At 31.8% G+C, this 23,862-nt stretch overlaps 1 protein-coding gene across 1 annotated transcript in view; it reads right to left on the bottom strand.

Moving 5' to 3' along the window:
• Nucleotides 1-23,862, bottom strand: part of LOC120430087 (beta-1-syntrophin) — a 373,089-nt gene that overhangs the window by 224,964 nt on the left and 124,263 nt on the right. Inside the window, exon 4 of the mRNA XM_052708017.1 lies at nucleotides 8,341-8,731. Within this exon, the coding sequence (XP_052563977.1) occupies nucleotides 8,341-8,731 (391 nt within the window). The remainder of the gene's footprint in view (nucleotides 1-8,340; nucleotides 8,732-23,862) is intronic.

Genomic DNA, 23,862 nt, shown 5'->3' on the forward strand with positions numbered 1-23,862 from the left:
TCCTAAATTCCTAAATTCCTAAATTCCTAAATTCCTAAATTCCTAAATTCCTAAATTCCTAAATTCCTAAATTCCTAAATTCCTAAATTCCTAAATTCCTTAATTCCTAAATTCCTAAATTCCTAAATTCCTAAATTCCTAAATTCCTAAATTCCTTAATTCCTAAATTCCTAAATTCCTAAATTCCTGAATTCCTTAATTCCTAAATTCCCCAATTCCCAAATTCCCAAATTCTCAAATTCCCAAAATCCCAAATTCACAAATTCAAATATTCCCAAATTCCCAAATTCTAAAATTCCTAAATTCCTAAATTCAAATATTCCCAAATTCATATATTCCCAAATTCAAATATTCCCAAATTCCAAAATTCTAAAATTCTCAAATTCCCAAAATTCCCAAATTCTCAATTCCCAAATTCCAAAATTCTCAAATTCCCAAAATCCTAAATTCCTAAATTCCTAAATTCTAAAATTTCTAAATTCTTAAAATCAAAAATTCCTAAATTCCAAATTCCTAAATTTCTAAATTCCCAAATTCCAAAATTCCCAAATTCCTAAATTCCTTAATTCCAAAATTCCCATATTTCCAAATTCCCAAATTCCCAAATTCCCAAATTCTTAAATTCCCAAATTCCTAAATTCCTTAATTCCCAAATTCTCAAATTCTTAAATTCCCAAATTCTTAAATTCCCAAATTCCCAAACTCTTAAATTCCCTAATTCCCAGATTCCCAAATTCTCAAATTAAAATTCTAAAATTCTAAAATTCTAAAATTCTAAAATTCTAAAATTCTAAAATTCTAAAATTCTAAAATTCTAAAATTCTAAAATTCTAAAATTCTAAAATTCTAAAATTCTAAAATTCTAAAATTCTAAAATTCTAAAATTCTAAAATTCTAAAATTCTAAAATTCTAAAATTCTAAAATTCAAAAATTCTAAAATTCTAAAATTCTAAAATTCAAAAATTCAAAAATTCTAAAATTCTAAAATTCTAAAATTCTAAAATTCTAAAATTCTAAAATTCTAAAATTCTAAAATTCTAAAATTCTAAAATTCTAAAATTCAAAAATTCAAAAATTCAAAAATTCTAAAATTCTAAAATTCTAAAATTCTAAAATTCTAAAATTCTAAAATTCTAAAATTCTAAAATTCTAAAATTCTAAAATTCTAAAATTCTAAAATTCTAAAATTCTAAAATTCTAAAATTCTAAAATTCTAAAATTCTAAAATTCTAAAATTCAAAAATTCTAAAATTCTAAAATTCTAAAATTCTAAAATTCAAAGATTCAAAAATTCAAAAATTCAAAAATTCAAAAATTCAAAAATTCAAAAATTCAAAAATTCAAAAATTCAAAAATTCAAAAATTCAAAAATTCAAAAATTCAAAAATTCAAAAATTCAAAAATTCAAAAATTCAAAAATTCAAAAATTCAAAAATTTAAAAATTCAAAAATTCAAAAATTCAAAAATTCAAAAATTTAAAAATTCAAAAATTCAAAAATTCAAAAATTCAAAAATTCAAAAATTCAAAAATTCAAAAATTCAAAAATTCAAAAATTCAAAAATTCAAAAATTCAAAAATTCAAAAATTCAAAAATTCAAAAATTCAAAAATTCAAAAATTCAAAAATTCAAAAATTCAAAAATTCCAAAATTCCAAAATTCAAAAATTCAAAAATTCAAAAATTCAAAAATTCAAAAATTCAAAAATTCAAAAATTCAAAAATTCAAAAATTCAAAAATTCAAAAATTCAAAAATTCAAAAATTCAAAAATTCAAAAATTCAAAAATTCAAAAGTTCCAAAATTCCAAAATTCTAAAATTCTAAAATTCTAAAATTCTAAAATTCTAAAATTCTAAAATTCTAAAATTCTAAAATTCTAAAATTCTAAAATTCTAAAATTCTAAAATTCTAAAATTCTAAAATTCTAAAATTCTAAAATTCTTAAATTCTAAAATTCTAAAATTCTAAAATTCTAAAATTCTAAAATTCTAAAATTCTAAAATTCTAAAATTCTAAAATTCTAAAATTCTAAAATTCTAAAATTCTAAAATTCTAAAATTCTAAAATTCTAAAATTCTAAAATTCTAAAATTCTAAAATTCTAAAATTCTAAAATTCTAAAATTCTAAAATTCTAAAATTCTAAAATTCTAAAATTCTAAAATTCTAAAATTCTAAAATTCTAAAATTCTAAAATTCTAAAATTCTAAAATTCTAAAATTCTAAAATTCTAAAATTCTAAAATTCTAAAATTCTAAATTCTAAAATTCTAAAATTTTTAAATTTTAAAATTCTAAAATTCTAAAATTCTAAAATTCTAAAATTCTAAAATTCATAAATTCTTCAATTCTTCAATTCTTAAATTCTAAAATTCTAAAATTCTAAAATTCTAAAATTCAAAGATTCAAAAATTCTAAAATTCTAAAATTCTAAAATTCTTCAATTCTTCAATTCTTCAATTCTTAAATTCATAAATTCTAAAATTCTAAAATTCTAAAATTCAAAGATTCAAAAATTCTAAAATTCTAAAATTCTAAAATTCAAAGATTCAAAAATTCTAAAATTCAATAATTTAAAAATTCTTTAATTCTAAAATTCCTAAATTCCTAAATTCCTATATTCCTAAATTCCTAAATTCCTAAATTCCTAAATTCCTAAATTCCTAAATTCCTAAATTCCTAAATTCCTAAATCCCTAAATACCTAAATTCCTAAATTCCTAAATTCCTAAATTCTTAAATTCCTAAATTCTTAAATTCCTAAATTCCTAAATTCCTTAATTCCTTAATTCTTTAATTCCTAAATTCCGTAATTCCTAAATTCTGAAATTCCTATATTCTCAAATTCTTAATTTCCCAAATTCCTTAATTCTTAAATTCCCGAATTCCCTAATTCCCGAATTCCCAAATTAACAAATTCCTAAATTCCCAAATTCCCCAATTCCCCAATTTCCAAATTCCCAAATTCCCAAAATTTCCAAAATTCCCAAATTCCCCAATTTCCAAATTAACAAATTCCTCAATTCCCAAATTCTTAAATTCCCAAAATCTTAAATTCCCAACTTCCCAAATTCCTAAATTCCTAAATTCCTAAATTCCTAAATTCCTAAATTCCTAAATTCCTAAATTCCTAAATTCCTAAATTCCTAAATTCCTAAATTCCTAAATTCCTAAATTCCTAAATTCCTAAATTCCTAAATTCCTAAATTCCTAAATTCCTAAATTCCTAAATTCCTTAATTCCTAAATTCCTAAATTCCTAAATTCCTAAATTCCTAAATTCCTTAATTCCTAAATTCCTAAATTCCTAAATTCCTAAATTCCTTAATTCCTAAATTCCCCAATTCCCAAATTCCCAAATTCTCAAATTCCCAAAATCCCAAATTCACAAATTCAAATATTCCCAAATTCCCAAATTCTTAAATTCCCAAATTCACAAATTCAAATATTCCCAAATTCATATATTCCCAAATTCAAATATTCCCAAATTCCCAAATTCTTAAATTCTCAAATTCCCAAAATTCCCCAATTCCTCAATTCCCAAATTCCCAAATTCTCAAATTCCCAAAATCCCAAATTCCTAAATTCCTAAATTCTTAAATTTCTTAATTCTTAAATTCTTAAATTCCTAAATTCCAAATTCCTAAATTTCTAAATTCCCAAATTCCAAAATTCCCAAATTCCTAAATTCCTTAATTCCAAAATTCCCATATTTCCAAATTCCCAAATTCCCAAATTCCCAAATTCTTAAATTCCCAAATTCCTAAATTCCTTAATTCCCAAATTCTCAAATTCTTAAATTCCCAAATTCTTAAATTCCCAAATTCCCAAACTCTTAAATTCCCTAATTCCCAGATTCCCAAATTCTCAAATTAACAAATTCACTTATTCCCAAATTCCCCAATTCCCAAATTCCCAAATTCCCAAACTCTTAAATTCCCAATTCCCCAAATTCCCAAGTTCTTAAATTCTCAAAATCACAAATTCCCAAATTCCGTAATTCTCAAATTCCCAAAATCCCAAATTCCTAAATTCCTAAATTCTTAAATTCCTTAATTCTTAAATTCTTAAATTCCCAAATTCCCAAATTCTTAAATTCCCAAATTCCTAAATTCCTTAATTCCCAAATTCCCAAATTCTCAAATTCTTAAATTCCCAAATTCCCAAATTCTTAAATTCCCAAATTCCCAAACTCTTAAATTCCCTAATTCCCAGATTCCCAAATTCTCAAATTAACAAATTCACTTATTCCCAAATTCCCCAATTCCCAAATTCCCAAACTCTTAAATTCCCAATTTCCCAAATTCCCAAGTTCTTAAATTCTCAAAATCACAAATTCCCAAATTCCGTAATTCTCAAATTCCCAAAATCCCAAATTCCCAAATTCTTAAATTCCCAAATTAACAAATTCACTTATTCTCAAATTCCCAAATTTCTTAATTCCCAAATTCCCAAATTCCCAAATTTCTAAATTTCCAAATTCCCAAATTTCCAAATTCTTAAATTCGCAAATTCCCAAATTCTTAAATTCCCAAATTCCCAAATTCTTAAATTCACTAATTCCCAAATTCCCCAATTCCCAAATTCCCAAACTCTTAAATTCCTAAATTCCCAAATTCACAAATTCCGTAATTCCCAAATTCCGTAATTCTCAAATTCACAAAATCCCAAATTCTTAAATTCCCAAATTCCCAAATTAACAAATTCATTAATTCTCAAATTTCCAAATTCCCAAATTCCCCAATTCCCAAATTCCTTAATTCCCAAATTCCCAAATTCACATATTCCCAAATTCCCAAATTCACATATTCCCAAATTCTTAAATTCCTAATTTCCCAAATTCTTAAATTCCTAAATTCCCTAATTCCCAAATTCTCAAATTCCCAAAATCCCAAATTCCCAAGTTCTTAAATTCCCAAATTCACAAATTCCCAAATTCCGTAATTCTCAAATTCCCAAATTCAGAAAATCCCAAATTCCCAAAAACTCCACATTCTTTAATCCCTAGATTCCCATATTTCCTGATTGTCAAAACACTAATTTCTTGTATTCCCATATTCCAAACAAACACACACACACACCCACACTCAAAGATTAGTTTTTTAATAAATGATGTATTTTTTGCTTCAATAAATAAAAATAACGAATAAACTTGAATGCTTTTACTGAACCAAAAGAAATATCCAACGGTCAATTTAAAAACCAAATCCAACGGTCAATTCAAAATCCGATTAAACCGCAACCCGGATGGCTGCGTGCTTTTTGTTTTGTTTTGAGCCAGGCGTCACCAAACCGTAACCACTCAAAATCGACAACATTGTTCTCGATTTTGTTGCAAATGTTACCGGACGACTGGTCGACAACATTCTGAAACGAATTTCAGAACGAATCGAGAACAATGTTGTCGATTTCCCGGACAGGATTTCTATCCGTGTGAGGAATCGAGGTGCTCCGACTTTAATGACTCGTTCAGCGTTAGTTAGATGAATTCATGCCAATTATGAGCCCTTTGCGACAAAGAGAAGTAGAGTAAAACAGTTATTGAAATTCGAGGTTCAAAAATCGTTAAAATTCTTAAATTGCTCTCATTTTATTGTTTTTTTTTTTTATAAAAAGGCCATAAAACAACCATAAAAAAAACTGACACTAAAACTAAATTGCAAATTTCTAGTACATTTTCAAATTATTTAAAAACACGTATCAAAATGTCTGGCACATGACCAAAGTTAGCTTATTCATGACTTTTCTAATCTCTTTATTTATCTTTATCGATCTGTGATCATAAAATTCCAAATTTGTGAAGAGGGTCCACTTGAACAAAGATGAAAAAACGTTATAAAAAGCATTAAGAAAATTAATTTTTCATATTTTTCCAAATCCAGAATTTTTGGATTGAAATGTCTATAAATATAATTTGTTAAATGAACTCAATTGTTTTTTTATTCATCCCCGAAAGTTTCAGAAACAAGTTCAAATGTTATTACAAATATCAAAAAAAACCATTAGTCAAACATAATCATTTTTATTTATTTACATTTAGAAAACAAAATACCAATTAAAATCACAGATTTCATTGAGAGAATTTTGTTTTAAAGTATACTTATGGTCTTAACTAAAAAAGTATTCGAAAAGTACACATAAAAAAACGATTTATTTATTAAACTTTTTCTAAATAGCAAAAAGTTTAATTTCCCAAAATACATATTTTATATGTTTTAGGGGACTACAAAAACATCTTTAGTAAAAAAAAACATCTGGTTAAATATATTTTTTTGATAATATAGTGTTTTTCAAAAATATCTAAAAAAGGACAAACATTTTTTTTAAATATTGTTCAAAAACCGAATATTTTAATATTTTTTGTTAAAATTTTTCCTCAAGTTATAACCACTTTGTAACTTTATCTTTTCAATTTCCTCTCGTTTTTTTTGTTGCATTTTAACACTTCTTAAAAGAAAAGCAACTCAGAGATAAACATGTTACAAAAGATGAGAAATTTGCTTGCATATTTTTTCTTGGAGTCTTTGAAATTTGGACAAATAACAACATTTTTAAAAATGACATTTAGAAAAATGTATTTTCATTGAAAATTTGTCAACAATTTTTTTTAGGAGAGAGAAATTAATTATCTGATTTTGAAAGTCTCAGAGCGAAAATTTTCTGAAATTTTCTCAGCTCTTCAAGAGTATTTTTTTTCTGGGTTGGCGCTTTCCTTCATAAAGTATTAATACACGAAAAAATACAAAATTTCAAAATTTATAAAAGTTACTAAAACTCTAAAACGAAAATTAGGGAAAGTATTTGATTGAAATTTTATTCAGCTTTTAAATAATGTTAATTTTAGATAACATTTTCGAAATTTTTCTGAATAATTTTATTTTTAATAATTTATTTCTATGAAACCAGATTTCACACTATAGCTTCTTAAATGTCTTTTTGGGTCTAACAAATTTTTTTAAAAATCGAAAGTTAAAAAAGTAGTTTTTTAGGAAATACAATATTAAGTGAAAAAAGCTTAAATGCAGAAATTGTTTTTTTTTATGTTTCAATGTTTCTATTATTTCTGAAAAAGCCTAATTATAATCTACAACTTTGCTGAAGACACCAAATACCATCTCAAGTTGCAGATTTTTACATATTTACGTAACCTTTTTGCATGACCAAAATTGTATGGAGACTTGCATGTAAAAGCTAATGATGTGAAATTGCACACAAATGTAATAATCGAGATATAATTTGCAAAAAAATTGAGAACTCCTCCGCTTATTTAAGCTATTTTAGAGAAGTGTGACCATTTTCTAGTATATTTTTTCAACATTAGCAACGCAGATTGGTTACAGCTTTAAAACTCAGGACTTTGTAGCATGAATTTGCAGATATTTTGTAAAAGTAAATCATCAGCATATCAATGATGACTTTTAAAGTATTTTGTATAATTTTTCGATAAAATGGTTTGAAATAAAAATTTAAGTGTTTTATGTATTTTGGTAAAATTTGTCAGTTTACTGATTCACAAATCAAAGCTTATATTAGGGGTGAAAACTTATTAGGTTGGTCACGTTTAGTTTCTTTTTTAATAACAATCAATTCATTATAAATTAAGAAAAACAATCAAATTATTTTTATAATTCTTTAATGGACCAAAAACGATTACCCTAAATATTCTCTCTGTATTATCTTTGATCAATGCAATGATATCCTGGCACCAGAATTTTGAACCAGTGTTTTTTTAACTTTATACATTTAAACATTAAAAAACATAATTAAACATTCCGTTATTGCCATGCACATAGGATAGACCTAGAGATTCTCAGACACTTTGCCCGTATAATTTTTTTAAATGTGAATTAAATTTAATTAGGGGAACGATACCCTTTTTCAGCCTTTTTCTATTATCGGCCTATCAACACTTTGATCATGAATTACAACATTCATAAAATGTTTTTGACCGTTCCAATGTAATAAATAGCTCAAATAAAAGTGAGCAAACAATTCTCCATTGTTGATAAATCAAAAATTTTGATTAAATAGTGGAAACGGCAAAAGTGATGAGAGTTGGTCGAACGGCTAAGAGTGATTAAAATAGGTATATTTCCCCTATTTAGCTTCTAGAGATTTCGATGCAATAGAAAAATAAATTTAGAGCCAAGTGAGACAATCTAGAGAAATTTTAATTTGTGAAAGCATTGCATCGAAAATGGCTATGTCAATTATTTTTTATTCAATAGATACAGTTATTAACCTGTGATTATCCTCGAATCAAAATGTGTTGTTAATGTGGTATATTTACATTTTACTATTAAAACCTTATTCACCACAAACTAACCCCCATTCACTACTTACATGTCGCTTCTGGTTCGCCACCGAGTCCGGCACGTCGCAGATCTCGGCGATTCCGTTGTCGATGCTGTTGTTGTTGCTGCCACTTCCCGCACTCCCACCCCCACCGCCCCCATTACTGGTCGTGGTACCGTTGTTGTTGTTCATCAACCCGTTAATGGTGCTGCTGCCGTTGCTGTTGTTGTTGTTATTGTTGTTGAGGAAATTGTCCCCGTTCAGACATCCGGCGCCGTTCAGCGTACTGCTTCCGGCCGGCGTCGTGACCCCGTTGGTGCCCCCGCTGCCACCACCGCTATTGCTCAGGTTGTCCGACGAATGGATCGACGGTCCGGATGCACCGGCCGAGGAAGGTTGGGACGAATTGTTCGAACTATTGTTGCCGCTGTGATTGCTCCTGAAAAGTGGGAGAGAGAGAGAGTGGAGAATAGGCGAAAATTAACCATCAAACCACGTCTTTTGCATAAATTTAGGAGGGAAGGATGTTTGCACATCACTACTATGGAAGTCTGGAATGCAGAATAGGGTGACCTAATAGTTTTTTTTTTTTTTTTTTTGACCGAGCCACGTAGCCTAGTGGTAACGCTTCCGCCTCGTAAGCGGTAGATCGGGGTTCAAATCTCGGCTCGGACCAACACAACTGGTGATCTTTTCCCTTCTGGATTCGATTGCTTAGTAAGGGAAGGTAGTGTATCGTCACAAACTGGACCTTATCAAGACACCTTAGGAAGACAACCTATGGAATGTTTACATTAACCGTAACATGTTAACATTAAGTTGATAAATAAACTGTCACTGAATCCGCTTTGTAAATGCCGGCCCCGATACTCTTCATGGGTGTTCCCCTCAGGAACAGGGAAAGATTTACTTTTTTACTTAATAGTTTTTTTCTCTTTATTCTAACAGATGAATTTTTCAATGAAACTTTGGTAACCCTAAGCAGATCCTGTCTCAGCCTCTAACAAGTGAGCCTCCCTTTTCGAATCAGCCAGGCATCACCGCCTTACCAAAATGGAGCTTATCAAATATGGATTGAAGGAAACCATCTTGCCATCAATCAGACAAATTTCTTCCTGGCTCAAAGTTGAAGAGCTCTTTCGCTTTCGTGAAAAGTTGCCTCCTTCAAGCCCGAAGCCGAGCTGAGCTGCCTCTTCACTTATCCATCCATCCCTAAGAAGAAGGGAAAAGTTTCACACAAAAGGAGCCAAAGTTTGTAACCAATTTCTAGTTTTCTTATGCGCTTGTGGGCAAAAGTGTGCACCAGAATTCACCTAAATATCCTTTTCTATATACACGTTCGTTTGTTCAGGATCTATTGTGAGGAGCTGTGCCTTGAGCTGATGCAATTTGTTGCAGAACCAACGGACTCGCTGTGGCTTTGTTTTGTGCCAAAGTTCTGGATTTTAGATTAATTAAATCAAAGTTTCGTCCGTAAGATTGCGGAGTCTTGAGAGGAGAAAGTTGCTTCAATTAGTGGGGTATGTTCCGATCATTTCTTCAGAGACAGATACATGCCAGATTCCCATTTCCAAATTGATTAGTTTTTAATTGTGGCAATCACGTTCCCAAAAAACTTCAAATCAAACCAAATTTCATACATGGGTAATTCTCTACCAACTCACACGAAATCGGGAAAAGTTGCCCCGACCCCTCTTCGATTTGCGTGAAACTTTGTCCTAAGGGGTAACTTTTGTCCCTGATCACGAATCCGAGGTCCGTTTTTTGATATCTCGTGACGGAGGGGCGGTACGACCCCTTCCATTTTTGAACATGCGAAAAAAGAGGTGTTTTTCAATAATTTGCAGCCTGAAACGGTGATGAGATAGAAATTTGGCATCAAAGGGACTTTTATGTAAAATTAGACGCCCGATTTGATGACGTACTCAGAATTCCGAAAAAACGTATTTTTCATCGAAAAAAACAATAAAAAAGTTTTAAAAATTCTCCCATTTTCCGTTACTCGACTGTAAAAAATTTTGGAACATGTCATTTTATGGGAAATTTAATGTACTTTTCGAATCTACATTGTCCCAGAAGGGTCATTTTTTCATTTAGAACAAAATTTTTCATTTTAAAATTTCGTGTTTTTTCTAACTTTGCAGGGTTATTTTTTAGAGTGTAACAATGTTCTACAAAGTTGTAGAGCAGACAATTACAAAAATTTTGATATATAGACATTAGGGGTTTGCTTATAAACATCACAAGTTATCGCGATTTTACGAAAAAAAGTTTTGAAAAAGTTACTTTTTGCGTTTCTCTTTGTTTCGTCGTCCGTGTCTGTCGCGGGTGACCATGAACGGCCATGATCGATGACGACCAACTTTTTTAAAACTTTTTTTCGTAAAATCGTGATAACTTGTGATGTTTATAAGCAAACCCCTTATGTATATATATCAAAATTTTTGTAATTGTCTGCTCTACAACTTTGTAGAACATTGTTACACTCTAAAAAATAACCCTGCAAAGTTAGAAAAAACACGAAATTTTAAAATGAAAAATTTTGTTCTAAATGAAAAAATGACCCTTCTGGGACAATGTAGATTCGAAAAGTACATTAAATTTCCCATAAAATGACATGTTCCAAAATTTTTTACAGTCAAGTAACGGAAAATGGGAGAATTTTTAAAACTTTTTTAGTGTTTTTTTCGATGAAAAATACGTTTTTTCGGAATTCTGATTACGCCATCAAATCGGGCGTCTAATTTTACATAAAAGTCCCTTTGACACCAAATTTCTATCTCATCACCGTTTCAGGCTGCAAATTATTGAAAAACACCTCTTTTTTCGCATGTGCAAAAATGGAAGGGGTCGTACCGCCCCTCCGTCACGAGATATCAAAAAACGGACCTCGGATTCGTGATCAGGGACAAAAGTTACCCCTTAGGACAAAGTTTCACGCAAATCGAAGAGGGGTCGGGGCAACTGCTGTGTGAGTTGGCGGAGAATTACCCACATGGAATAATTTGCGCCAAACCAGCCAATAAATTACGAACCGCATTGTAATTTAATCGATTGCACAAAATCACCGGAAATTCATCACCCGGCGCACATCTGTTCTGACCTACACACACGCACACACAAATCCCGAAACACATCCGGCAGCCGGAAGTGGTACATTATGGGGCCATTCCGTCGAATCCCCCTTTCCCCTCAAAAAACCCCAAGCCAAGCCGATCCCACGAGCTAATAAATTTTAACAAATGCATTTTTGCCGTTCTTTTTTAACCACTTGGGTGGAATTATTCACACATTTTATTAGCCATTAATTTCAATCATAATTATATTCAATTTTCTGTTGCAAGCTAATTTGAAAAGTCTATAAAGTAAACGATAAGTAGCGAAAAGCAGCATATTTGATTGCACTTGTCACTGAGGGCGCAAACATTTCAAAAGCTTTTTGCCTTCCTCACCTCACTGTTTTCTATATAAATTGAAAATTGTGTTCAAAACTAAATAATTTAAAAGCATCAAGTTAGCAAAATTTAAGAGAAGGGACAATAACAAAAAAAACTAAAGAAAAAGAAAAAAAAGTTAAGAATTTTTTTGTTGGATATTATAATATTTCAAAATTATTGTTTTAGACAAAAATCAAAAGTGTTCACCAAAGTTGTATTCCTTTAACATTGATAAACGAACCATTGGATTGTTTAGGTGATAATGAGGGCTAGAGTAAGATGATATTGAGAATTGAATCTCAGCAACCAGAAATCCGATCAACAATGCCATAAAAAACTGCAGAAAATTTTCTCAGCTTCAGCAATTCATGAAAAATTTCAATGAAAAATTAGCGTTGGACTATTTTTTTTTAACTGATAAAACAAATTCTGGATGGGCCAACATAAGCACTATGTTTTTGAGGCTGAAAATTGAAGTTTTTCTTAAAAAAAAAACTTTAAAACGAGTGTAACTCAACAACGGTGCAATTTATCAAAAAATCTGAAAAGTTCTATTCGATTGTCATTTCAATTTACATTAAAAATCATCATATTTTTTTCCGCAGCAGCAATTTAAATTTTTCAAAAACACCGTTATTTAAAAATCAAATTTCGGTCAAATAGTTTTTACTTTGCTGAACCATACTTTTCAAAAATCACTTTTTTTATCCCCGAAAACATATCCAAAAATAACTCAAAAATAATGTTTTTGAGTAACTCACATCACAAATCCTTCATAATACAGCTTTACTGAAGACACCAAATCAATCATAAAATTTAGTTCTTTGAAAATACGTTTTTTGCCAATGAACTTTCCCTTCAAGATATGTTTTTCAATTACAAAAAAAAAATAACATGAGATGCCTACAACTTTAAAGCGGTGCACTTTATAAAAAAATGTAAATTAAATTTCGATTATAAATAAGTTTTTGAAACTAAACATGGTTTATATTTGACAAAATAATCACTTCGTTCCGTTCAAAGTTGTTATGCCTTATTATGTCCAAATTTCTAAAATAAACAGAATTCAATTCAAGTTTTGGAATCAAAACTAACATTTCAAAAGGGCCAAACATACAATATTACGTCCACATGAAGTGTTAGATTCCAATATTCTCAAATTGCTTTTTTTCGGAAAGATTATAAAATGTCACAAATGTTTTTAATTTTAAACATTGAAAATTGGACCATTAGTTGTTGAGATATTGGAATTAGAAAATGTGGGAATGTTTGGATGAGACTAGAAAAACCCTAAAAATTTCTGCTTCTTTTACTTATATTCGCTCCATTTCAGCAACCAGAGGTACAATCTTCAATGCCTCTTAGTCAATTTTATTGGAAATTTTCTGAACTTTTCAAAAAAAAATATTTTCAGGAATGGACAATCAAGGACACTATATAAAAAAAAATCAAAAACGGAAATATTTCAGTAGACATTAAATTTAAAATTTGATTTTACATTCAAAACTTAAGTCGAAAATTGGTTTTGACTTATATTTCAATTTTTTGCAACAAAAAAAACAAATATTTGCAACACATCATAACTCAGAGGCAATTTTTTTTACAAGTCTTAGGTTAAAAAAATGCGTTTTTTTGTAAATCAACATTTTTTCGCATGCAATTTTTTTCTGAATAGTCCTCATAAATACCTACAACTTTGCCGAAGACAACAAATCGATCAGAAATTCCTTCAATAGCTACCAAAATTGTATGTTGTTATCCATACAATTATGGTAGCTGTTTATACACAAATGGTACGTAAATATTCGAAAATCTGTAACTATTGAAGGAATTTCTGATCGATTTTGTGTCTTCGGAAAAGTTGTAGGTATTGATGAGGACTATTCAGAAAAAATGAGGATACGAAAAAAAAATGCCGATTTATAAAGTAACTTAACTTTTTTTTTTATTTTTTGATATGTTTTAGGGGACAAAATAGTAGTTTATGCAACAAGTTGCAAAAAGAGGATTTTTTCAGCACGAGTCGTACATTTATCCGACTAAATACGAAGAGTGCTGAAAAAATCAAGTTTTGCATCGAGTTCCATACAACATTTTTTGCAATTCCGAAAAACACCCGAAGTTGACTTTATAGCTGTCGGCCACTATTGCTAGTACCAACCACTAGTGTCTTCCTTTTATCTACAAGGACTTCGCCGCCCTGGGCTCCTAAATTTATGAAAGTATGGCACGGAGCGACGGCGCCGAATACCCATATTTACACAAAGAATTTTAGAGCGCCCGCCGCGGGATTCGAACCGGCGACCTCTGGATTGTGAGTCCAGTGCGCGGTCCGATTGATCCACACGGGCGGGCAAATCAATATTTAAATTTAATGTCTACTGAAATATTTCCGTTTTTCGATTTTTTTTTAAATACTGTCCTTGATTGTCCCTTCCTGAAATTTTTTTTTCGAAAAGTTCAGAAAAATTTCCATTAAAATTGCCTAAGAGACAAAAAATTGCTTCTTTGGTCATAGGAAAGAACCCCACAAAGTATGAACCAAATCAAAAAATATAATTAAAATCCATTTCCGGTTTTGGTGGAGAATTCAAGCAAAACAATGTAAATGAGCTAAAGCCCAAGTGTAAACAAAGAGTCTGTCCTGCTTACGTCAGCGGATGTTTACATTAAGAACGAGCAGGACAGACTCTTTGTTTACACTTCGGCTTTGGCCCATTTACATTATTTTGCTTGAATTGCACAATTCCATTAGCAAAGTCACAAAAAGGGTCAATTTTAGAAAAATATAATAATTTAAATACAATCATCGTTCTATTTCATTTGAAAATCAAAAATTTAATTGTTTCAAAACTTTCATTTGTGAGAACTTTGACACAACTAATCTTTGCAAAGAAAATATCTTCAGCAGTAGAGGGTTAATTGCCACAATCAATACAGATAAAAGCCATAATTCGATCTCGAGTCGAATACGAATTGCAGTTATTTTACCAGCAATCCAGAATTGGTACGAATACGTGCCTCCCAGTAAGTGCGCCTACACACACTGGTCCGTACCTGAACGCACAAACACACTCCTACAAAAAAGCACACAAATAAAAAAAGGAAAAAAAAGCTCCCCACAATTCATGCACGCGCGAAATTCCAACCCCGATTCATTCATCTTGCGGTTGGAAAGTTTTTCCATTATTTGCCCACCACCACCACCCACTCAATTTCAAGGGTAGGGGGTAGGTGTTGTACAAGCCTTGCACCACAGGGCCTGCGGGACGAAAAGGCCACGATCGCAAAGCTGTTAAAAACCGAGCCAAAATGCCGACACACACACACACATCGGGCTCGGACTGGTGTAATGTGTAATTGTGTGGGAACGTGTGCTTTTGTAGGGGAGAAGGGTCAATCCTTCACTATCAAAATTTAAATTAATTTTAATTTTTAAAGTAAAGAGCAAAGAGTAAAGAGTAAAGAGTAAAGAGTAAAGAGTAAAGAGTAAAGAGTAAAGAGTAAAGAGTAAAGAGTAAAGAGTAAAGAGTAAAGAGTAAAGAGTAAAGAGTAAAGAGTAAAGAGTAAAGAGTAAAGAGTAAAGAGTAAAGAGTAAAGAGTAAAGAGTAAAGAGTAAAGAGTAAAGAGTAAAGAGTAAAGAGTAAAGAGTAAAGAGTAAAGAGTAAAGAGTAAAGAGTAAAGAGTAAAGAGTAAAGAGTAAAGAGTAAAGAGTAAAGAGTAAAGAGTAAAGAGTAAAGAGTAAAGAGTAAAGAGTAAAGAGTAAAGAGTAAAGAGTAAAGAGTAAAGAGTAAAGAGTAAAGAGTAAAGGGTAAAGAGTAAAGAGTAAAGAGTAAAGAGTAAAGAGTAAAGAGTAAAGAATAAAGAGTAAAATTTTCAATTTTCAATAGAAAAATCCACTCTCCCCTATTCCCCATGCACTCGCACGCTCTGTTTGTGCAGGAAAAGGGGGGTTTGTATATTTTTTGGACTTTTCACAAGAATCAAAAGAGAGAAGAAAAAAAAACCCGCGGAAAATCGATGGTCATGTTCCGAGTTCCGCCAGAAACATGCTCGTTCCACTCTTCTGCGGTGGTCGAGAGTTGATTTGGTTTTACGATTTCTGCCGCTGATGTTGGCCTTTGGGTCGTTTATATTTTATTTAGCCTGGGGATCATCAGCAGTGGGATGCAAAAAAAAACGAGCCGTGAAAGAGTGAAAAGATTGAGCTGGGCCGCTTTCAGCAGCGGAGGATTTAATTTTGATATCCTGACCTAGAGGCTAGTGGAGAAGTTTAAAATTGTTTTAAATTTGAATGAATTTATTTTGTTCAAAAAACATTTTTATTTGAAAAAAATAGAAATTACTAAATTTAAATGAAAGAAAAATAGCTTTTAACAAGTTAAACCAACTTCAAGACAAATCATTTAAGTGGTCAACAATAAATTTCACTCGATTAATCCAGTCGCCATCAATTACGCTCCAAATTAATTGTGCGGCAATCTCCTTCGGGAAAGGCAATCGATATCATTCATCAAGCCTGTCGGGTATCGTTAAGTGAAACCCAAACACAAACACACACATGTACGCACAATCAGTTCTTGGAAATTAATCTGGACAATATAGCCGGAATAACTGAAAGTCGAAACTCCTTACAGACCAATCCATAACGCCGGCGAAAGTTTCGCGGAAAATCGTATCCGACAGCAAGCAGTAAATTGAACGTGCTGACACCCACACACATACATAATTTTTCAATTTTGATGTATTGCTCACATGCTCGCAGATAACAGGAATGATAGTCTTCTAGTTTCACAAATACACTCAAAAAAGTGGAGTTAGGAAAAAGTTTTAAAAAATGTCTTTAATGGGATTCGAACCCAAGTCATTTTCATGGCGTCTTGCGACTTTGCCAACTGAGCTAACGACACGATTTTAACAAACATCACCAGAAAAAGCTTCTATCAAATTTTGCGTGTAAAACAATTCAACAAATTAAATGCAATCGCTTCAAAATACAATCAATATCAACCAAATTGAACATCATTAAATTAATTGCTGATACGCATCAAAAATCATTAGACGTGTTTAATCACTGATTGCTCACACACACTCATTCACGAAAACCATCTGTGCATGACACGAAAATGAAATGCTGATTGCGGAGAGGAGGATGATTCTTTTTTTTCGATGCGTGTGATTTCCGAAGCTCACGAATGCGAGCCCAAAACAGGCGCGGCTCAAACACTTCAAAGCGATTTTGTGGTGAGTGGTTAAGAGATCATCGGTCGAGATAAAAGCTTCCTCCCCCTCATCGCGATTGGGACGACAAGTTCACTCCTCATTTGGCGGTATCAATCAATTGCGGTGTCATTTTTTTGTTTTAAAATAAAGGAATTCGAATGTGAGCTTTGAAGTTTGATTCGAGTTTCGGAATTGATCTTGGACTTTTTATTGAGCTTAAGCTTAAAAATAAAAAATCTTATAGAATGTTTGAACAACATTCACTCTTTGGTTCCCTGATATCCAACATAGAGAATTCACCCACATTTCCAACGACCCACAAACCCAAAAAGCGTCCAACTTTCCCACGGAAAATCAACGAAAAAGCGTTCCCAAAATCACGTGCACGCAAAGCCATCCAGCCATTCAGTCAGTTTCAGTGCAAAAATTTGGTTTGCTCCGCGTGCGGTGACATCACACCCACATAGACATTACTCCAGTTGTTTGTCAGCGGTGACTGTGACACGTACGATCTAGATTAGGTCCCCCCCGTTGCATTCCCCCTGCCCTCCCCAGAAGTGCTCCCCAAAAAAACGGGGATCCTGAACGCTCAAATCCAATTCACTTTCCGACCTGGGGTCCGGTAACAAGCTTCGGAATTCCCACAAGCGCGCGCGCTCGATTTCCCAATTCAACTGGCAGCACTTGACTATTCCCACTAGCAAAGAGAGGGAGACTGAGAGAGAGAAGAGAGGGGCACACGTACATGATTGGGTGAGCGAAATGGTGAAGATTGGCAAACAGTTAAGTTTTTGTGGAAAATATTTCAGCAAGAATTGTTGCAAACTTTAAACTTTCTGTAAAACTTTGTTCAAGCAGGAATAATTTTAAAATGATTTCTGACTTAACAAATTGTTGTTGTAAAATCTCAACAAATTGTTGTACTATACTCGAAAAACTTTTTTTATTGCAGTTTCATTACATCATGGTTTGGCTGAGCAATTCTCTCAAAAATCATCGTTTTTTTGACATTTTATTTATTGTATTTTTTTTATTTGGATGGAACTTACTGTGTACTTATTCCATGACCAAAGAAGTAATTTTGCATCATTCGTCCATACAATTTTACAATCGTCCGTGCAACAAGGCTATTTAACTATTCAAAAATATTTTGAAAACGGATTTCTTCCGCAACGTTCTAGTGTTTAGATCCTTTCAAAAAAAAGTTAAACTCTTAAAAAATAACCCTTTTTTTAATTGGACTTTTCACACAATTGCATTAAATTGAATTGCGCGAAATAACCATTATTGAAATTTGCCTATTTAGGTATATTTTAGAAGACAGAAAATTACATATTTTGAGCTTTGGCACAAGTTGGTCAAAATTCATTTGGCAGTGTTGCCATTCTTTCGAATAAGTCATGATTTTTTAAACGAAAAAAAAGTCGAACAAAATTTATGACCTAACTTAAACAATTCTAAAAAAAAAATTCGAAAAGATCACATAATTTCTTCTAAGATATTGAATGTTGGACCAAATATTGAAGATTACACCATAGGGTGACAATAAACAAAACCACACCAGGGATTCTTTCTGATTCGATTCCTGAGGGAAAAATAAGTAATTATGTCGTTTTTTTTCAAATTCTCTACCAACCCACACGAAATCGGGAAAAGTTGCCCCGACCCCTCTTCGATTTGCGTGAAAGGGGTAACTTTTGTCCCTGATCACGATCCGAGGTCCGTTTTTTTTATATCTCGTGACGGAGGGGCGGTACGACCCCTTCCATTTTTGAACATGCGAAAAAAGAGGTGTTTTTCAATCATTTGCAGCCTGAAAAGGTGATGAGATAGAAATTTGGTGTAAAAGGGACTTTTATGGAAAATAAGACGCCCGATTTGATGGCGTACTCAGAATTCCGAAAAAACGTATTTTACATCAAAAAAACACTAAAAAAGTTTTAAAAATTCTCCCATTTTCCGTTACTCGACTGTAAAATTTTTTGGAACTTGTAATTTTTTGGGAAATTTAATGTACTTTTCGAATCTACATTGACCCAAAAGGGTCATTTTTGCATTTGGAACAAAATTTTTCATTTTAAAATTTCGTGTTTTTTCTAACTTTGCAGGGTTATTTTTTAGAGTGTAACAATGTTCTACAAAGTTGTAAAGCAGACAATTACAAAAAATTTGATATAAAGACATGAAGGGTTTGCTTATAAACATCGCAAGTTTTTGCGATTTTACGAAAAAAAGCTTTGAAAAAATTACTTTTTGCGTTTCTCTTTGTTTCGTCGTCCGTGTCTGTCGCGGGTGACCATGAACGGCCATGATCAACGACGACCAACATTTTTTCGTAAAATCACGATAACTCGCGATGTTTATAAGCAAACTCCTTATGTCCATATATTAAAATTTTTGTAATTGTCTGCTCTACAACTTTGTAGAACATTGTTACACTCTAAAAAATGACCCTGCAAAGTTAGAAAAAACACGAAATTTTAAAATGAAAAATTTTGTTCTAAATGAAAAAATTACCCTTCTGGGTCAATGTAGATTCGAAAAATACATTAAATTTCCTTTAAATTTTAAAACTTTTTTAGTGTTTTTTTGATGTAAAATACGTTTTTCCGGAATTCTGAGTACGCCATCAAATCGGGCGTCTAATTTTGCATAAAAGTCCCTTTGACATCAAATTTCTATCTTATCTCCGTTTCAGGCTGCAAATTATTGAAAAACACCTCTTTTTTCACATGTTCAAAAATGAAAGGGGTCGTACCGCCCCTCCGTCACGAGATATCAAAAAACGGACCTCGGATTCGTGATCAGGGACAAAAGTTACTCCTTAGAACAAAGTTTCACGCAAATCGAAGAGGGGTCGGGGCAACTGCTGTGTGAGTTGGCGGAGAATTACCCACATGTAGTATTTCCATGTTTTTTTTTACTGTATACATAATAGAGTAGAATTTTTAGGTGTCGATAACTCAGCAAATTTTTTGAACTTCTTGGACATGACTTCCACAGAATAAAAAAAAGTCACTATACAAAAAAACATTTTTACATGGCTTTAAATTCAAAACGGTGCACGAAAACGAAATTAATTTAAAGTAAATTAGATTGCAAATTTTATATTTCACCTAAAAATTAGTTTGAATAAATCTATTTTCTGTTTTATTTTAAAATAAATTGGCGAAACTTCCAAATGAATTTAAACCTACACAGAAAAAAAATGATGGTGATATTCATCAGGAAATTGTGACAGATTTTGTGTCAAAAAAAATTGTAATATTACATCAGAAAATTATGAATTTTCATCAGTTTCTGCTAAATATTCATCAGGTAAAATCAGGTCGTTAACCCTCTACAACCTAACCCCGCCTTTAGACGGGCTTCGATCTAAAAAATCGCCAAAAATCAATTTTCCAACCGATTTTTGATCTGTAAAAAGCATTGGAAAGAAGAACTCTTAAAATTTTAGAAAATTTCTGGGTTGGAAGTTTAACTTGTTTTATGTGACTTTGCCAATGTTTAAAAAAATGTCATTTTTTTAGGGGTCAACTTTGGCTGTGTTTTTTACTAACATTTCCTATATTTTCAGTAAAAAGAAGTACGCAGTAATTTTTGTAGAGACCCAGACTATGCCTCTACGCATTTTTTTTTTGCAATTTAAATGATGATGGTGCCATTCTATAGCAAAAAATGTGAAAAACATGCAAAAAATTGAAAAAGTGACTGTAAAAACGTGAAAAAATTAGATAGGCAAAATGTAATTATATTAGGTGGTAGAATAGGCCAAATACTATCAAAAACAAACATAAACTAAACAAGATAAATGCAAATTAAAATACTAAAAATAAAACAAGAAAAACATAAAACAAGAGAAGTAAAGTTTTTCGTAGAACAAAAGTTGCTCAAAATGACCTCCTGAACACGGGAAAAATAAATATTTTCGAAAAAAAAATTTGGGCAGTAGAGGGTTAACTCAAAGAGAGTTAATATTAAACCTACCAAATTTTCAACATTCCAAAATTAAACTTTTTTTGCTGTGTACAAAGCTCAAAAGATGGCATTTTTGTAACCTAAAACATATAATGTACTCTGCCGGAATTTATGTTCGAAGATGTTTATTTTTTTTGTTATGTTATGGAATTTTACTACCCTTGCATTATTTTTTTTTTCACTCGTATTTTTTTTGTTTTTTAATATGAATTTGTCTTATTTAGTTTATATTGGTAATTCAAAGACTACTAAAAAGACACTAAATACTAACTTCTGCATACTTGTAGTTTTCATGACTTTGCAAACAGTTTTTTTTTCGATGTTATTTTTGTATTTTTTATATGATTTTATGAATATAAACCTTACCTATTAGAATTTGTTTATTGATTTGCCTGGGTTGTGGAGGGATAAAATTTTGAAAATAAAAAAGATTAAGCTTAATAGTTCTGTAAAAAAAAAACAAACTTAACAAATTGACTTAGTATTAAAGGTGAAGGGGATAACAATGAAAAAGACAAGTGTGGCAAGTCACTTTTTTTTTAAGAAAATTCTATTTCTTCTTTGCTCCTAAACCAACAGTTTTTAAAAGTTGGTTTATTAATTAAAATCAGTTCTTCAAATGTTTTATTTTAGAATAATTTGAAAAATGTTGGACAATCTTTCAAGTGATTGTAAATTTAAAAAAATAAACTGGCATCCCTGCCATAAAATATTAAAACATGTTTCCGATTGTTTTCCTTTTTCAGTATATAAAAAAACGAAATATAAAGCAATTTTTTATGATAAGTAAAAATCAATTGTAAAATTTCGAAAAGAATCAATTTAAAAAATCTAAGCAGATTCTATTTTGCTAGCAAAGCCAACACGGACAATCATCCTGGCATTCATTTGCATTTCCGTCCCACTTCACCCAGAAAACCACCAACACAAGAGCCTCTGTATGTGTTTCTAACTCGTGTTCATCAAAGGATTTAGCTTGAAATTGGACCATCCGAGCCGAGCTTTGCGGGTTCTGGCCGTCGTCGTCCTCGGCCAATCCCTCGAGTTCCATTAGGCTGATAACGGGTCGGAATCGATCTCTCACTCTGGTGCTGCGGTGGCTCTAGGGTCGTTTGTCCGATGGAATTCCAAAAAATGGATGGACTCTCAATTGTGGTGATGCACACATTCGAAAACAAGCTTTTTTCGTCTACCGTGGAGTTTGTGTTGTAGATTTCGACACACCACAAAACACACACAGAGCAGAGCGCAGATATTTTCGAAAGCTTTGCAAATAAACGAGCGAATTCGGGGAAGCTTTTGCAGCTATTTGTCCAACAGTGATTGCTGGAAAAAAGACTAGCTTGTTTGAACGTTTTTTTTTCAACGTGAAAACATATTTTTCATGTGAATTTAGCGGCGTTATATATTCAAATCATAAAAAGTTTCATTCCAAGAATCAATTTCAATAACGAAAAAAATCGTCCCCATGAGAGTGACCTACATTTCAGGAAATTTTCCATCACAAAGAGCGGGTTATTGCAATTTCAAGTGATTTCCTCACGTTCGCCAACTAAAAGGGATATTTAGCTATTTCCCAATCACCCCCCTCTTCCAAATTCATATGCACAAACCGGCGGTGGCGACGATGGCTGGCCTCATCGTCAGCAAGTCAGCAAACTGCCAACACTGTGCAGACAGGGCTGCCAGCAGCTGCCTGTTTGGGAGGTGATATTGAATAAAATGAACGCACTGAAAATTAACATTGAAAATATTTGTCAATTTATCAAAGAAAAAAGGTCGCAGAAAAGATCAGAAAATGTGCAAATTGGCATGGTAAGAGCACAGCAAACTTGTGCGATCATTTTTCGAAAAACAGCAACTTTCAATTTCTCAGTGCAGCCTAACCTTCAGGACAGGATACATGAAGGTGATTGGAAAGTGGTGATCGAACGTGTAAACAAATTTGTCCTCCAGAAAGTGGACTCTTTTTTTTCTCTCTTCGTGCAACCGGGGAATCCGGGACATGGCATCAGTGCCCTAAAACCAGGTTTTGGCCTGGTGCCCGGTGATTGAGCAGAAATTGGATTTCGGGGGGGATTTTAATGAACGATTTCATCGCATATTTTGACGGAGGAAGGTTTTTTTCCCCCACCTTTTGAAATCAGTGTGTGTGTGTGAGTGTGGCAGGGTTTGAGGATTAACTAATCCGGTTTGATGCTTTAAAAAGTGAAGAAAAAAGCACACTCTTTTTTCGTTCTGGTCGGGGGAAAAACTTTCGCGCCCATTACCATTCACCAAAAGTGGCTTAAAGTAATTTTAACGGAAAATTTGCGCCATTTTATTATGCATGTTTCCTGCTTTGCAAAAGTAATATCAGTTACACCAGAGGGGGAAAAATCAATTATTCAACGAAAAAACACGAGAAGCGGGAAAGTATTGCGCCCACCTTTTTTATTTTATTTTTTTGTTCATGTTTTGCTGCAAAGTTTGGTGTACACACCTTTTACTTCAAGCAGCCTTGCCCAGTGGAAACTCCTCGCAGCTGGCCATGGATTCCTGGAGGTACCGTTAGAGGTCGAATTATTGGAAGGTTTTAGAATATCGATAGTTGCTAAGTACAAGTAAAAGTTTGAAATTTTGTCGAATCCTACAAATAAATAAAACGAAATTTGTTTTGTATTGGAATTGCCAATTTACTAGACACATAATATTTTAGATAATGTTTTAAAAATCATTTTAAAGAAGTTCGTTATTTTTGAAATTTATTTTTGAATGTTTTTTTAATCAATTTGAAACTCTTCCTGCACATTGTAAATCGAATCAGAGAATTATGATTCATGACAAGAGAATGAAAACATAAAAGCTTTTTTTCAAAATTTCATAAAAAAATTTAGTTAGATTTTACCAAAATCATAGCTCCATGCACTGTGGCACAAAAAAATAATGAATT

The sequence above is a fragment of the Culex pipiens genome, chromosome 2 (genome assembly GCF_016801865.2).
Source record: "Culex pipiens pallens isolate TS chromosome 2, TS_CPP_V2, whole genome shotgun sequence".
NCBI classification, from domain to species: Eukaryota; Metazoa; Arthropoda; class Insecta; order Diptera; family Culicidae; genus Culex; species Culex pipiens.